Raw genomic sequence first — 16,694 nt, 5'->3', positions numbered from 1 at the left:
TCTAAGTCGGTTCCCGAGACGAGACGGTCAAATCATCTGAGTCGGTTCCCGAGACGAGACGGTCGAATCATCTGAGTCGGTTCCCGAGACGAGACGGTCGAATCATTTGAGTCGGTTCCCAAGACGAGACGGTCGAATCATCTGAGTCGGTTCCCGAGACGAGACGGTCGAATCATCTGAGTCGGTTCTCGAAACGAGACGGTCGAATCATCTGAGTCGGTTCCCGAGACGAGACGGTCGAATCTTCTGAGTGGGTTCCCGAGACGAGACGGTCGAATCTTCTGAGTCGGTTCCCGAGACGAGATGGTCGAATCTTCTGAGTCGGTTCCCGAGACGAGACGGTCGAATCTTCTGAGTGGGTTCCCGAGACGAGACGGTCGAATCTTCTGAGTGGGTTCCCGAGACGAGACGGTCGAATCTTCTGAGTCGGTTCCCGAGACGAGACGAGACGGTCGAATCTTCTGAGTCGGTTCCCGAGACGGTCGAATCTTCTGAGTCGGTTCCCGAGACGGTCGAATCGTCGAACGAAGGCTCTGCATGGATCAAGATGGCCGGTCCTGTTATGTCGGATCCAGTGCCCGATCTACCAGCTCCTTGACCTTGACCTTCTGTCCCTCCTCCAGATCCATCCACCTAGACTCAAGTTTTCCCTGAGGTGGAGTGTCTGGTAGGCACTCCTTAGGGGGGAGGTTATGTCATGGTTAATCAGCGTGATCTGTTTTTGTGTGTGTTACTTTGATTGTTGTCAACTGGACATTTCATTAATTACTATCATCATCAACACCTGTTTTAATCTGTATAGATATGCCTGTCTGTTGTCTGAGTTGATGTGTTAGCATGTCATTGAGTCTCTGTTTCATATACGTTCTTGGCTAACTGCCTGCCTGTTTGTTTTATTCGTTTAGTGTTATTTGAAAATAAATATGTTTTTTGGTAACTTGCGTCTGCATCCTCTTACCTGTTCTACGTATCGGGACAGTTATACTGTCATTTATACAGACATTTTTTACAGTACCTTAGTGCACTTAAAAAAATTATATTAAATATCAGTAATAGTGTCTCAAAATAGCACAGTTGAGTACACTTAGATGTTCTTAAGTTTATATTAAGTAGTACTAAAGGTTCATTTTATGTATATTTAGTACAAAATATAGTGCATGAAAACAGGACATTTATACTAGGTATACTTGAGAGTGTATTTATTACTGTCGTGTTATTAAAACGTTGCTGTTAGTTTGAAAGACCTGACAAGTCATTTTGTTTTTGCAGAAATAATTCAGCTCTGAATATATCATCATAATATTTCAACCGATAGACCAAAAAGGCAACAAAGGTATGTTTAAATGAAGTTTATTTCTATAAGACAGGCCAAAATACATTTCATTTATGCATGAAGGATTTATGAGTATTTATCCATAGAATATTCTGATGTTTTTGATTTGATTGTTTTACACAAGTAAACAAAAATAAATGACGGGTTTGTTTGATAAGTGCAACTTTCTAAAAGTCACACGGACTGAAAGTGATGTTATAGCGTTTATCAGCAAAGCTCAGAAATGACAGCAGTACTATGTTTAAGTGTTATGAGCATCTAATCTCTAATAATTAAAAGAAAAACATTATGTCTAGATTTACACTGACCACCCAAATGTAGCTCTGTTAATATAGTCTGCTTTAACATAGACATAGTTTTAAAGTAATCTTGTGTAAACTCAAACTCATAATGACAGTTGTGTTATTTTCATTGACAGTATTTGATAAACTTTCTTCCCTCGGGTACCAAAATAAAGACAAAACCATAAAAGCAGTTAACCAGTAAGCCATTGTACATTATATACTTAAATCATATAGACAATATATTTTACTCTATTCTGATACATAAATTATGTACAAATAAAGTCTCTTACATGAAAAATAAATGTGTGCCTACACAAATGGATTTAAACTGTAAGATCCAGCGAGAAACCAAATAATCACGTGAACGTGAAATTGGTCAACACGCTGCTCCCAACACCAATATCTAGACTCAAAATCCCAGTCGGTCTGATGGCTCTTTAGTCGATGATCTTTCTTCAGGATACTGATCTTCCAGAGTATTCCTCACATTTTTGCTTTTGCTCTGTATCACGGATCAATGAAAGGTTTATGAGAACTCTGCTTATGTTTGATAAGATTGAGACAAAAATTATTTGGGTTTTTGATGTTTATAATCTCACCTTTCAGGAGAAGTTCAACCTCTTCGTTGTAATCCACAGGAACTGGTCTCAGAATCATGGCAAAGAAGATTGCCACAAATAACACCTGTTATAAATAAAAAAACATTAGAAAAGAATAATCATAGTTGAGATCTTTATCTGTTGGGTAAAGTAAGAGTATGTGTATATTAGGGCTGTCAAAAGATTAATCATGATTAATTGCATACAAAATAAAAGTTTGTTTTTGCATAATATATGTGTGAGCACTGTGTAATTATTTTGTATATATAAATACACACACATGCATGTTAAAGATATATTTATTTAGATTTTGATATATTTAATATTATATATAAATTAAAATATACATAAATATAGCATTTAAATGTATATGTGTGTATTTATATAGCCTACACAATACATACACAAATTATGCACATTATGCATATTACACAATATTATGCAAACACAAACTTTTATTTTGTATGCGATTAATCGCAATTAATATTTTGACAGCTGGGTTTTTAACCCCCCTCCCAAAAAAGTTGTATGGGTTTAAATTAACCCAGAAAAAAATTATATTTGAACAAACTGGGCTAAAACAACCCAGAATTTTGAGTTGAAACAACCCAGCATGCTGGGCTCGTCCCTTTTTGACCCAATGCTGGGTTGAAAATAACCCAGAATTTTTAGAGTGTCGACTATGAGACTTTAGACTGGAAGTGAGTAAATAATACATTTTTCGATGATTTGTTTTACCTTAAGAGGCTGGAGGATGAAGATGCTCTGGACCAGAGAGAGTGTTAAGGTTACAACCCACTGTATGGACGACTCTCTCCCGTACTGGAAGCCGTACAACAGAGTAAAGAAAGTAGAGAGTCCGCTCATGATGAAAAGAAGAGCCCATCCCACGAAAACAAACCACCACGGCAACCACCAGCCCTTCTTCTTCTGTGGTTCCTGCACAAATATGGGTCTAGGGTACAAACACACAAAAACATCAACTAAAATAGAAGCCTTGAGGATTACAAAGACAATTCTCTTGTAAAACGGATTTATTAAATCTATAAGTCATTCTAACCCTTGTGGAGTGTGCCTGAGAGACGCCATCTCAGCCTTCTTCAACAAAACACTCAGCGTTCCCCTCGCCTGCCGAAGCTCCTCATTTAGGAAACATCCCTTCTCTCCAACATGATCCAGCAAACGACTGAGGTGACTCAATGAGTAAAAGACGAAACGGCTGCAGTGCGACCAGTGAGGATCTCCGACAACTTCCGCTGTGGGAACATAACGGTATTATGACTTTATATGACATAGCATATGCTGACTATGCTGAAGATGTTTTACTTTATTATGAAAAAGTTTATAATATTTAGTTGTTATGAGTTTCCTGACAACAGACGAGACGACTCTGGCCGGATCCGTGCCGGGCCAGCTAAGTCTGGCTTGTATCAGTTGTTGAAGCAGAATTTAAAGAAATAGTGCTTACACAAAAAAATATGTCAATAATTTCCCATCTGGTAGCATAACACAATAATGGCTTCTTTGTAAAGTTTAAAAAAATTAACAATTTTAAGTCTCTTTAAAATAATTAGAAATAATTTAGAATGAATCAAAGTAGTTGCGTTTCAATTACCCTTTAAATTGTGCAAATTGAAATTGCGAATTAAAAAAATACGGCCAATTGAATAACGTCATTTTCGCAAAAACTCCCATGTCTTGCCAAAAACATTTTACGCTCGCATGAGGTTGTTTTTCAGACAATTCCAGAAAAGGTGTATTTCGCAAAACTGAAATGGAAACAGTTTATTCGCATTATCTGATGTAAGTCACATAATTATTATTTGAAGATGACGCCGTACGTACTAAAACCTTCCAGAAACACCTCAATACATGTCTGCTCCCAAGTTTAAGAGGCTTTCCTTGCCAATAATGTTTGGGGCACTGCAAGGACTGGCAGGCGGATGAAGTCAAAGTACAGCGAGAGCGCTTCAATCACATAAAGAAGTCGAATTTTGACTCGCTTTTGCTGTACTTTTGACGTCATCCGCCTGTCAGTTCATGTCGATTAGACGTATAAGAAACCTACCAACATCAGTCGATGTGATGTGGAATGACTTAACACGTGAGGAAAAAAAAAATTTCAGTAACATCACTGGTTAACGGCGTCATTTCGCAATAGTTTTTGTCAACATTTATAACGCTTAAGTTTTGCGCAAATCTGTAATGGAAACCGCAGCTAGTGACATATTCGAATTGAGGCGGGGCTGAGGTGGTCCCGGACCGCCTATAAAGCACAAAAAAATAAATTGTGGGGTCCCTGATTTTTATTAAAATTAAAATGCTATATGAATTTAAAAGTCTTGTGCTGCGCTGTCACAAAGCAATTCTGGCCATTATTTGTCCCAATTTTGCAATAAAATAATCCCAAAAATTTCGGTCTAAAAAAAATAAAAACTCTCAAGTGTGAAAACACGCGCTATTGGCCTCAAACGCGTCTTCGCCTCAAACGCGTCTTCAACTCGAGCAAAAAATTTCATGAGTAATCTAGAGCGAGCAACGTAATGCGATTGCACGCTTCACATTTGGTGTAAACCCACAGATAGGGTTAGGCAGTCCTTCCAGAAAAATTAGGAGTTTTTTTGTGATTTTCCAGGCAAAAATCCTTGATCTTGCGGCACGTTTTCTTAAAAAATGCAATGGAGTATGTGGGATATTTATGCAATTTTATGCACTGAAATTGTAGGAACTTGCAAAAACTGTGGTTGGGGTTCGGTTCGCAGATGTTCAATGATGTTCACATCGCATAATTACGTCACTTCATAACGTTCCCATAGCAAAAGGGGACATGGCTGCGCTTGTGCGACGTAAATGCAAAATATTTCTATTATCTGCTAAGATATATGTGAATTTTGCTAAAATGAATTTTTCGCGGGGAATATGAAATCAATGCAAGCCCCGCATATTTTGTGCCTAGAAATCTCTATTTATGTGGCGAAAGTGTGCGGGAAAAAATGCGGCCCCCGCATAAATATGCCGACTTTGGCTGATTATTCATTGAATCATACGATCGCATAATCACGTTTTTCTAAAAGTACTGGTAAGGGGCTTTTTAAAAAATCTGCCTCAACTATTATTTCAAACTTTTATTAAGGGTAAAAAAATTGTTTGAGGGTTTGATTTAAGGGTAATTTTGGGTTTCTTTGATTAAATCTTACTTTGTGAAATCACGGCGACCCTATAATGATGAAGGAGGGGGTTAGGTAGGGGACCCCCATAATCTTTGACATAATTCGTACACAGCATTAGATTCAGTTTAACAAATGAAATGAGATGTATGTAGTAGCGATGAAGGCACCTGTCATCATCTCGATCAGGTCGTGCACTTTATTCAGAGCCCAGAAAAGATCTCCGCTGCTCTCTGTCTTCAGCTCTTTACCCATCATGTTTTTGGGGCTCTTGCTAAGGTAATTCAACAGGTCCATAGTTTCCTGAGAGATATAAACATGCACTTATAACAACATGACATGGTTTTAATGAGAATTATTGTAACGCTACAGAAGAACTGCAGAGGAACCTGAATGATGGTGTCCATGGACGCGGAGGCAAAGCCTGGTGTTTTGCCTTTGCCGCTTTCTTTGCTTTCAGGCATTCGTGGCTTGATGTGACGGAAAATGGTGATGATGAGAATGTTGATGGGGAACATGAAAAGACCGCTTTCCACAGCCACCATCAGCTGTTGCCAGGTCAGACTGAAAGATCCTGGAAATTCCATTAAAAATGTGATATTTGAACGTTAAAAAGCACTTATAATTGATATACAGGTATTCAAACTTTGATAATTGCATCAAAATATGGAAAAGGTGGTGTTTAGATGTCAAATATAAATATGACATTATTGCATGTGAAAGTATTGACCTATCTTCAGGATGACAGGAGACTCCGTATCTGTTGGAAGATTCCAGAAGGCGATGTTAATGGCCATGGTGCAGAGCAATAGAGACATACAGCAGGAAACTCTCTGTACGCGGGTGAAGGGGCTTTGGCGCGGCGGGTCAACGATGGACACCCAGATGTGCTCATCACGGAAGCCGGATGATGTCCGAGTCTGGAAAATGTTACTGTGAGGGAAAAGAGGAGATTAATTTGTTAATAATGTTTACAAACAAACCCTCTATGGCCGTTTCTCAATCTGAAGACTGAGGATTCATACGCAGTGTTGGGGAAAGTTACTTTTAAAAGTAATTCATTACAATATTAAGTTACTCCCCAAAAAAGTAACTGAATGAATGAATGAATAGCTTTATTTCGAGCATGTAATAAAAAAGTAAAAAACAACTAATTGCGTACTTAGTTACTTTTCATGGAAAGTACTGCTTACGTTACTTTTAAGTTACTTTTGCGTAACTTTTTCTTACTTGGCCGAGGCTTGATCTCTTTCAGGCCTTGCAGGTGTTTTTTATGATCGCAAAAATCAAACTGTTCCTGTCAGGCGCAAAGAGTGCATAATTCTACATTAATTTAGTACATTATTTTACTTTTAAATTGAATTAATTAAACTGAAAAGTAACTTGCATTACTTTAATATTTTAACTCAAATATTAATGTGTACAAATATTAATGCGTTACTTTACTCGTTACTTCAGAAAAGTAATAATATTAAGTAATGCGCGTTACTTGTAATGCGTTACCCCCAACACTGTTCATACGTCCTATAACAATATTAACAATTGTAAAGTTGACCAATATTCTTAGTTAATTGTTGTAATATGCTTATGACATGCGAATGTAATGCTCAGTAAACTTAAATAAACCAGGCTTGATGACGTATGTAGCCTGCATATGCGACCTTGGGAAGCTGGCTTATGCCGGTCAAATGTATGGACACACTTCATTCATGCTACTTACTTACTGATGGCTCATGCTGAAATACATTTTCAATACACCCTGAAACGTATCATTTTGATGTGACAGGACTAAAACGTAAAATTATATTTGGGTGGATTTTAAAGAGCCTCTATTACATTGCTAAAAACAACTTATTTTGTGTATTTGCTGTAATACAATGTGTTTGCGTGGTTTGTGGTTCAAACATTTTTCGCATACCGTACATCTTTGTTACTACTCTATGCCCTGCCCCCCTAAAACGCGTTGATTTTGTACAAAACTCATCGTTCTTAAAAGCACAGTGTCCTTCGATTGGTCTAACCAGAACGTTGTGATTGGCCTGAATATCTCCGATGTCAGCCGGAAATGTGATGCTCCTTACCATGTTTGAAAGATTAGCTCACAATGTAACACTGAGAAAAGGTAATATCGTCTTTAGCTACCTTATCAATACGAGTCAAATCTGATCCAGAAAATGCAGATGATCAAGCTAATTGATTAACTTTACCAGTGCCGCTTGAGCAGGACATAACAGATTGGTTAGGTAAGGTAGGGTAAGGATACTAAAACATTAAAACTCTGCATTTGTGATCGTAGAAACGACAAACAACAAGCGCTACTCTGCACTGCTCAAAACTTGTGTTTGAATCATGATTTAGTCAGTAGTAAATTCTTTAAATATGAAAACATCGACTACCTACAGGCCGTGAGTCAGAAGCGGGCGGGATTATGATAATGACCGTCATGGCCACATAAACGGGCAGAAGAAGTAAACTGGTGCTTACAATCCGTGTGTTTGTTGTAGTCCAAGAACAGAGATTTACGTTGGAGGCGATAACTTGTGTCATCGTTTACTTTGGGATTTGTAACTTTGCATATCATTAACATGTACTAACACACACTTACACACCAAAGGATGTGTAAAATTGTTAATCGGAAAATAGGTGCTCTTTAAAGGTTGCTTAAGAAACCATACAGACCAACAATAAACATTTCATAATTTTAAACAATCACTGTAAAAAAAAAATGCAGCCTGAAGTTAAAACAACTTGTCAATTCAACATACTTTTTTATGTATTGACCTGTACATAATTGACATGAATAATAAAAACTAGTTGAAGTTATTTTTTAAGTTAAAGTAACATAGTATAAATATACGTAGATTTTTTTACAGTGTAGCTGATAAAGAGACTATAAGAAAGGGTTGATGTTGTATTTGCATCTCTTTAACATTTTCCACTTGTTATATAACTCACACACGTCACTGGTGTTATTTTAATGCTTTTGATTCCATAGCATCATAGAAAGCAATGCCATATAAGAACCTTTTTGGTGAACCATTTCTTTCATACATTTTATATATATATATATATATATATATATATATCACCCTTAAGAATCTTAAAGTTAAAAAAAAAATTGTAAATTTTATTTTACTTAGGTTTAAAATGTTACAAGCATATCCAGTGGATATTGGTTATTCTCGTCTCTTGAAGGCTCCATGTATGAAAACAGCACCATGTCAGCGATCTACTATATGTTTAACAGGAATCCGTAAGTAAGTTGCGCATATACCCTATTCATAATACCGAATGAGCCGGTGTATTAATACTTTTGACTGGTACAGCAGATTAATCGCTTCCGTGATAAATAAAGTTCACATTCCTACCCGAAGCTGGCGACTTCATCGGTCTTGGCGGAGTTGAAGGTTCTCTTGCAGGTTTCGCCTCTAAGCCAGGTGGAGCACAGAAAGTGTGTGACCTCCAGTGTCTGTAAATCCTGCAGTGTCACTCTGTCCAAGTACCTGATGAAACACAAATGTAATCTATATCATTCATTCAAACCTTTATATAAAAGGCTATTGTTTTATTATCATTAAGATCATTTATTATGGCATGTCCAAAATGCCCCTATTTGGGTTACGCCATTTTAATGTCTGTACCTTTAAATGCAAATGAGCTACAGCTCCTCACTTCCTTACAAACAGACAGCTAGACATTTTTAATACAATCTGAGACAATAGTATCTAGTGGACAGAGTACAACTCGCTGAGAGTGGAAACTATGATAATGCAGGACTGTAAGTGGGCGGGGCGTTATCAATGTGACCTCACATTGATAAGAGAATCAAAACGACATGTCTAATGAGACTGCTTTTTATTTAATAGGGATTAAAAACAAGGAGCGGGTGGATTTTTTTCATCATAGGGTGCCAACACACATTATGTCCAAACACCTTGTAGAAGTGGTTTTTGCGTAATATGTTTAGCCCTTTAAAGAAATAGTTGGAAACACCTAAAAAATGAAGTTTATTCCACTTAAATTTCCACTTAAGTTACATTTTTAGGTGTCAACAATTAAAGTAACTTTTTAAGTTAAACCAACTTTTCACTTTTTAGAGTGTATACTGTATATATTTTTTAGTTTAAGATTTTTTTTGGCTTAAAAACAAAAGGAGGGGAAATGGAAAGTGACACAAATACTCATTTTCAAGTGTTCCCTGTTTCTAGCTTGCTATGCAAAAATAAGAAAACACATGCAAAAGCAGGAACATTCAAACACCTACCAGTCAGGGCTTGGCCCCGAGTTATCATGTGATATGTCAATGCTCTCCGGTGTACCGAGACAGAAGGGCACACTGAGCAAAAACATGTCTACCCCTCCTCTCTCACACACCGCCTTGTCAGAATCAGACAGGTTATATGGCTCGCTCTTTCCATCCTCAAAGGTCAGGGTCACCTTGATCTATCCAAACAAAATAACTTTGATAACGCACCATGTCATTGAAAGTGGAAAAGTCTATGTAGATATCAAGCAAGTACGTTTTACCTTAGCGGTGGTGCCAGCATTTCTCCTGTGACCTGTCTGAACTGTTATAAGGTAGTTGTACGAGGCACATGGGTGGTTGTCATCAAGGAGGGTCATCTTCCGCTGTGGGCACAGATGATAGTCACTTTAATTTGTAAAAGCAGCTTTAAAGAAACGAATATTATTGGTTGCTTATTCTGTCGTCAAAATAAATATGCTCCACAATGTCATAGAAGAACCATTTTTGGATGAATAGATCCATAAAAAGCATCTGAAGAACCTTTCTGTTTCAAAAAAGGATCTTTGTAGTGAAAAGAGTGAGTGCGGTTCCTCGGATGTTAAAGGGTTTTTATGGAACCATTTAGCCAAAAAAAAATTTTTTTAAGACGTAGGATATTGTTAATGAATTGAGTATTGTATTGGATACAGTAAGACATTAAGTATTCATGCTCTTAAATTACCGTATGGTAAGCTTTGCGGTCTGCATACCAGGCCCACATCACGCCTATCAGATAAAGGGCAAAGAAACAGCTGAGCACGACCACCACGATATAATTCTCATTCACAGTAGCGAACAGAGCCGCCGTCTTGGACAGATCCACCGTGTTTGGCATCACGAAGAAGGAGCTTCCGTAGAACGTCGTGTGGTTGCACAAGCAATGAGTTAGTTTTGGCATTGTTTTGATACCCACCTGTCGGACAGATATTAGATGAATCTCAGATATTGTTTAAAGACTTTTGTCACACTTGTGCGGATCACTTGTGGAGTCTTACCTTGCAACCCTCCCTACTCCATTGAGTAAGATTTGTGTCCCAAAAAACACACTTGGTCACAAAAACGGAGACATTCATGTTCATGGGATCGTTTGAGGTGTAGTTGACTGGTGATATTGACACCTTCCAGTTGCCGTAACCATCCCTTCTCATCTCTGGGGTGATCAGCCAGCGGTAATTATCTGTAAGTATACAGTGAATAAAAATTCATTAATAACAATGTGTATATTGCATCAACAAATAAGATGCAAAAACCTTTAAGTGCGTCTGACATGTTTTCTTGTAAAAGAGCATTTTTATCAGACTCTTAATGGATTCTGCCAACAAAGCAGTATTTCTAAATGGCCCGAGGCCGGGAATAAGCAGATTTGAAGTGGAAGTATTCAATGAACATGTAATACGTCCTGAAAACATTTGGTTAAATCATTATCTTATTTTTGTGGTGGCGTTTAACGGGTTTTCCGTCTAAGCTCTTAAATTTTTCCCCAATTTCCTCGCTAAAACTCTGCGTTTTTTTCCTCACTGATCGCAGAGAGTTGAAAAATATTCAACTTTGGGTGAAAAGCTCCACTCGTCAATGTCAGTTCTCACACGGCCTTCAAATCTCAGTGGAGGAGGGGCGGGATAAACATCAAAACAACCAACTGGCGCATCATATGAGTGATAAACAAAGCAGAAGTATCAAAGCAACCAAAGCGATAAGCTGAAAAAAGCTGGCAGTCGGGAAAAAAAAGGTTGGGGGTCGGGATCCGCCTGCCGTTTTCAGACGCGTTTAAAAGCTTTGGTGTGCACAACCCCTAATACAGTAATTTTAAATCGTAGAGATACGGCGTGTCTGGTTTTTTTTTATCAAATGTAATGATTTTAATCTGACAAATTCAAGTTTGACCGTAAAACTGGAGATTTATTTTAAAGCAAATAATTATTTTTAATTCTTTCTTTTGATTTTGGGGTTACATACAGTATACTGTAAAAAATCTTTTTGCACTTTTTAAGTTTAATCAACTAGGATTTACATGTCATTTCAACTATTTTGACAAGGTATGAGTTGCTGTTACTTTTTTGAATTGACTTTGTTTTAGTTATGTCAACTTAATTTTATGAGTTACAGAAATAACTAAATCCAAGTTGATTAAACTCAAAAAGTGCAACAATATTTTTTACAGTGTAAAAAGTGAATGTTGGATCTACTTCAAAATTACTTTAATTTGTAACATTTAAAAATATTAAATGTTGTTAGCTTAATTGTTTCACTTAATGTAAGAATTCCCAATTAAATATTTTTTTTAAGTTAATCCAACTTTTATTTTTACCGTGTATGTACATAATGTTGATCAATGTTTTGTGAGATTCACCCAGTAAGCCATCAACATTTCTGATGAAATTGAACTAAATAGTGTAAATAAAAAAATTATATAAAGATTCTTCATTGAGTAACTGACTGCACTGTAAAAAATACTGACTTAATTTTTTTGTTGTTGAATCAACTCAAATTTTACAAGTTATTTCAACTTACTATTATTTATCTTGACTAGAGATGAGTTGTTATAACTACAGGTGAGTTGTTATAACTTATAAAATTAAGTTGACTTTTCTCAACTATATTTTATAAGTTGTGACAACTCATCTTTGTTGACATGACTTGTAAATTTGAGTTGATTTAACAAAAAAATTTAAGGCAGCAAAGTATTTTTTACAGTGTGACTGAAACACAACCAAAGACGAATTTCCTAAAAAATGAGACTTTGTACATGATGTATTCTTCTAATGATAGATATTCCAATAATGACTTTTATTTTTATTTCAACTTTACCTCGGGAAGTTATTATAGCACTGAAGTTAACGCTGTTGTTTGACACATTGGGAGGGTAGAGCTGAAAATTGAGAGAGCAGTTTTTATTTGGTGTTGCCGTAACAACCACAGTCACGTTTGTGTCTGTGATGTTGAAGGATGTGGTGACGGCATATCCGACTTTCCAGTTGACATTAACAACATCAGGATCAGGGGCATCAGGATAGGGCAGAAAGATCTGCACAGAGAGAAGCATCAACAGCATTATACACTTGTTTAATCATTTTAAACAAAGATATACATGTATTATCATCCACTAATCCACTAGATCTAGTGTGAAAAACGTGCTTCGACATCACCTCGATGTCCTGTGTAAGTCCTTTTAGTTTAACCGCAGAATCGTTTTGCTGGAGAGAGAAGCTGCATGTCGATCCTGTGATGGTTTCATTTGATTTTTCCTCCATTGGATTCACTTTGAATTGAAAAAGCTGCAAAAAAACATAATTTTAAAATAAATGGGTAGATTGTATCTGTAAAGTCAAGTTTTAGAGTAACATTATAAACACATGGAGACATGACACTGGCACGCTATCAGACTTTGACGAAATGCTTATCGTGGGCGCAAGGATTTGCAATAACAATATTATTGCGATACCTATCGTGAGTTTTATAGTTGTTTATTTTGTTCAATGAATTATACTAAAAAGGCAAAAGTAGGAGTTAGAGAATAATCATTGTGGCTCTCAAGACAAAATGTTTAATAAGTGCTGAATTATATGTGCCTTATGCACGATATCAACAATACCATTTATGCTATTTAGGTTATCGACAATACCAATATATATTAGGAAAACAAATAGGGTTTGTTTTTGTTTCATGTCGACTTTTGAAAAATGATATGCTAAATATGAATATCAGCACACCTGGACATCGACGGGTCCAGAAGACACTTGGCCTGACAGGGCAGAAAAAGAAGGAAGCTGGCAGTACGTGCCGTTCTTTGCGCCGACTGAAGATCCACCCAGTTGTGTTGAATCTTTTCTACGGATGAAACGGCATTATGAATACTGGGTGATTTCCATTAAAGATAAGCCATTGAATATTATAACATACAATTATAATGCCAGACCTGTCAATATACATGGTGCCTGTTGACAGCTCCTGGGTGAAGGATCCACCTTGGATCGTTACATAAATGAGGCCAGCAAGAGCCACCATGTCTTCAAACTGTTTGATAAAATGAATATTTACCAATGAATGTAGAGGATTCGTAAACGTGAAGAGGAATGATCTGATCGAACTTTCTTTTGACTTACCTCATCCATATTGTCGAGATTACACTCCTGCGTATACAGCAACATGGCCGCAGTGCCGTTCATTAAGTTAGCCTTGTCCGTGCTCTGTAGACTGTTGGATTTTTTTACAAAAGTATATATCGTTCGCAGATATTGCATCTGTCAGAAAATGAAGTGCAAAAACAGAAATGACATTGATACATTAGATAAACACAACATGGCTCAATTGGTAGAGCATTACATAGCAGTGCAAAGGTTGTGGGTTTGATCTCAGGGAGCACACTTACTGACATACTGTTAATTATATTGCTTAAATGCTCTATTAGTCAATTGAATAAAAGCATCTGCCAAATTCGTAAATGCAAAGGTATTGAGGCACTGAGCATTTATACTCAACTTTTTTGAAAATATGCTCATTTTCCAGCTCCCCTAGAGTTAAACATTTGATTTCTACCATTTTGGAATCCATTCAGCCGATCCCCGGGTCTGGCGGTACCACTTTTAGCATAGCTTAGCATAATCAATCGAATCTAATTAGACCATTAGCATCGTGCTCAAAAATAACCAAAGAGTATCGATATTTTCCCTATTTTAAACTTGACTCTTTTATAATTACAACATGTACTAAGGCAGACGGAAAATTAAAATTTGCAATTTTCTAAGTCGATATGGCCAGGAACTATACTCTCATTCTGGTGTAATAATCAAGGACTTTGATCCTGTACGGTACCGTGGCTGCAGAAAGCGCAATGAAATTACGCAGCGCCCAAAAATAGTCCCCTGCTATTAAAAATACCAAGGGGACTATTCTAGGGCGTTTAAGTTTAAAATAAGAAAAATATTGAAACATTTTGGTCATTTTTGAGTGTGATGCTAATGGTCTAATCAGATTCAATGGATTATGCTAAGCTATGCTAAAAGTGCTACCGTAAGACCCAGAGATCAGCTGAATGGATTCCAAAACTGTAAAAATCAAATGTTTAACTCTAGGTGAGCTGGAAAATAAGTGTATATAAATAAAAAAAGTGGAGTGTCCCTTTAAGGTATGAAACACTGTATACCCGTTGTTCCGTTGTCATGTCTGTCACTGATAATTCCAAAGTGTTCAGGACTGTGATCATGGTCTGCACAAATTGCGAGAGGTTAGTTAACAGTTGTTGAGATTGTCATTTCTTTGATCTGTACTTTAATAACAACGTTATAAGTCCAATATCCTTTTATATTTGAATAACCTCACCAACCTGCACAAATACACTAACGGAGGTTGCTGTGTCCACCATACCACCTAATGCACTGGTTATATCTCTGCGGCTCCGGTGTTTTCCTTTGTTTGACACCAGATGCGAGTTTGTATCTGCAAAGGCATAACTACATCATAATATCTCCATTTAAAAGAAAATGTGTAATTTCACTGTTCTGTGTGTGTAGATTTTAGATTTCAGATGATCTGATTCAGAGATTTGTTTATTGAGTTGTTTGTGTATCTAGCGTGCAAAGGGAGCCCAAGGTCCTGTTGCAGTTGGGTGTGGTCTCCAGATGAAATGGATCGGTTACCAAATAAGTGCAAACCAGATTACCTCGACCACTGATGTCACTGCCTTTATCTTTACCTTTATCTTTTAGGAGAATAAGAGATGTATTTAAAAAGGTTAATGGACATTTATCCACATTCACAAAACAACAAAAGAAATATACTTTTAAAAATAAAGGTTCTTCGACTGTTCTTTCCAGCAGTTTAAATTTAGTAAAACATCTTTCTTATTTAGAACTATTATTGCTATTTTGGAAACGTGGGCTGTCTGGGTCTTTAAAGGTTAAAAAAGTTCCTATGTAAATATGGTCTTTGGATCAAGGTACTCGCTTCTGGGTTCCCTAAAGGCTTAAATGGAAATATATTGTGTCTGTATGTAAAGTACATTACAATATACAGATACACTCTCAAAAATAAGGTTCTTCACAGCAATGTCACAGAAGAACCAGTTTTCTGAACAATGTCTTTCATATTTTTATAATCTAAAACCTTTTTTTTAACTACAAATAACCTTTTTTGCCACAAAAAAAAGGTTATTTGGATGTTAAAGGGATAATTCACCCAAAAATTCTGTCATCATTTAAATACCATAATGTTGTTACAAATCGGTATAAATTTCCTTGTTATGATGACCACAAAGGTAGATATTTTGAGAAATGTTTGAAACCAAATCAACCATGAGCCCTATTCATTTCCATATAGGAAAAATAGTACTATAGTAAATAGTACTATTGAAGTGAATGGGGCTCAGGAACCATTCCTCAAAATATTTTCTTGGTGTTCATCAGAAGAAATACATTTATACAGATTTGTAACAACATGAGAATGAGTAAATGATGACAGATTTTTATTTTTAGGTGAACTATCCATTTAAGGTTCTTTAAGGAACCATTTAGCCAAAAAATGGTTCTTGGCAATGTAAAGTACCTTTATTTTAAAGAATGAAGCTGTCAAAATAATGAACCTTCAAAAAAAAAGTTAAAATGAGATTTAGCAAATAGTTCTCACAAAAACATGTTTTCTTATGATTATGTAAAACAAGTTAAACATATGCAAATCATGTTAGGTATAACATTAAAATTATTATAAAACTATTATTTTTGGTAAAAAGAGGTTCTGAAGAATAAAAAAGTTAAAAAATGTTCTTTTCAAAATCTTTGATTTGTTTTCTTTCTTTATTCATTCTTTACACCATTCCAGCATGGAAATTTTTTTATTTAAAAGTTTTTTTGGAGAACCAAAAATGATTTTTTATTTGCCATCGCTGTGAAAATCCCTTTAGGATCCTTTTTTAAAGAATTAAAGGCACATCTGAGCATTATTTATATGGGTGTATCTTACACTGTCAGAAAAAAGGTACAAAAGCTCACAGTACCTTTTCAAAAAAGGTCCTAATATGTACAATTTAGTATA

At 36.4% G+C, this 16,694-nt stretch overlaps 1 protein-coding gene across 1 annotated transcript; it reads right to left on the bottom strand.

Moving 5' to 3' along the window:
* Positions 1 to 1,334: 1,334 nt before the first annotated feature.
* Positions 1,335 to 15,100, bottom strand: pkd1l3 (polycystic kidney disease 1-like 3). Its single transcript, XM_055216302.2, has 19 exons — positions 14,992 to 15,100; positions 14,812 to 14,874; positions 13,772 to 13,909; positions 13,585 to 13,682; positions 13,379 to 13,496; positions 12,815 to 12,943; positions 12,477 to 12,693; positions 10,664 to 10,845; positions 10,351 to 10,581; positions 9,911 to 10,012; positions 9,648 to 9,826; positions 8,752 to 8,886; positions 6,114 to 6,316; positions 5,773 to 5,957; positions 5,554 to 5,686; positions 3,277 to 3,472; positions 2,955 to 3,171; positions 2,217 to 2,301; positions 1,335 to 2,119 (listed from the first exon to the last, which is right to left on the bottom strand). The coding sequence occupies exons 1-19, from the start codon at positions 15,028 to 15,030 to the stop codon at positions 2,073 to 2,075; spliced, it is 2,697 nt and encodes an 898-aa protein (XP_055072277.2). The 5' UTR covers positions 15,031 to 15,100; the 3' UTR covers positions 1,335 to 2,072.
* Between the last annotated feature and the right edge of the window lie 1,594 nt (positions 15,101 to 16,694).

Source organism: Misgurnus anguillicaudatus, chromosome 21, assembly GCF_027580225.2.
Source record: "Misgurnus anguillicaudatus chromosome 21, ASM2758022v2, whole genome shotgun sequence".
In the NCBI taxonomy this organism is placed as follows: domain Eukaryota; kingdom Metazoa; phylum Chordata; class Actinopteri; order Cypriniformes; family Cobitidae; genus Misgurnus; species Misgurnus anguillicaudatus.
Note: the sequence above shows the minus strand (reverse complement) of the source record. Positions and strands in the feature narration are given on the sequence as shown.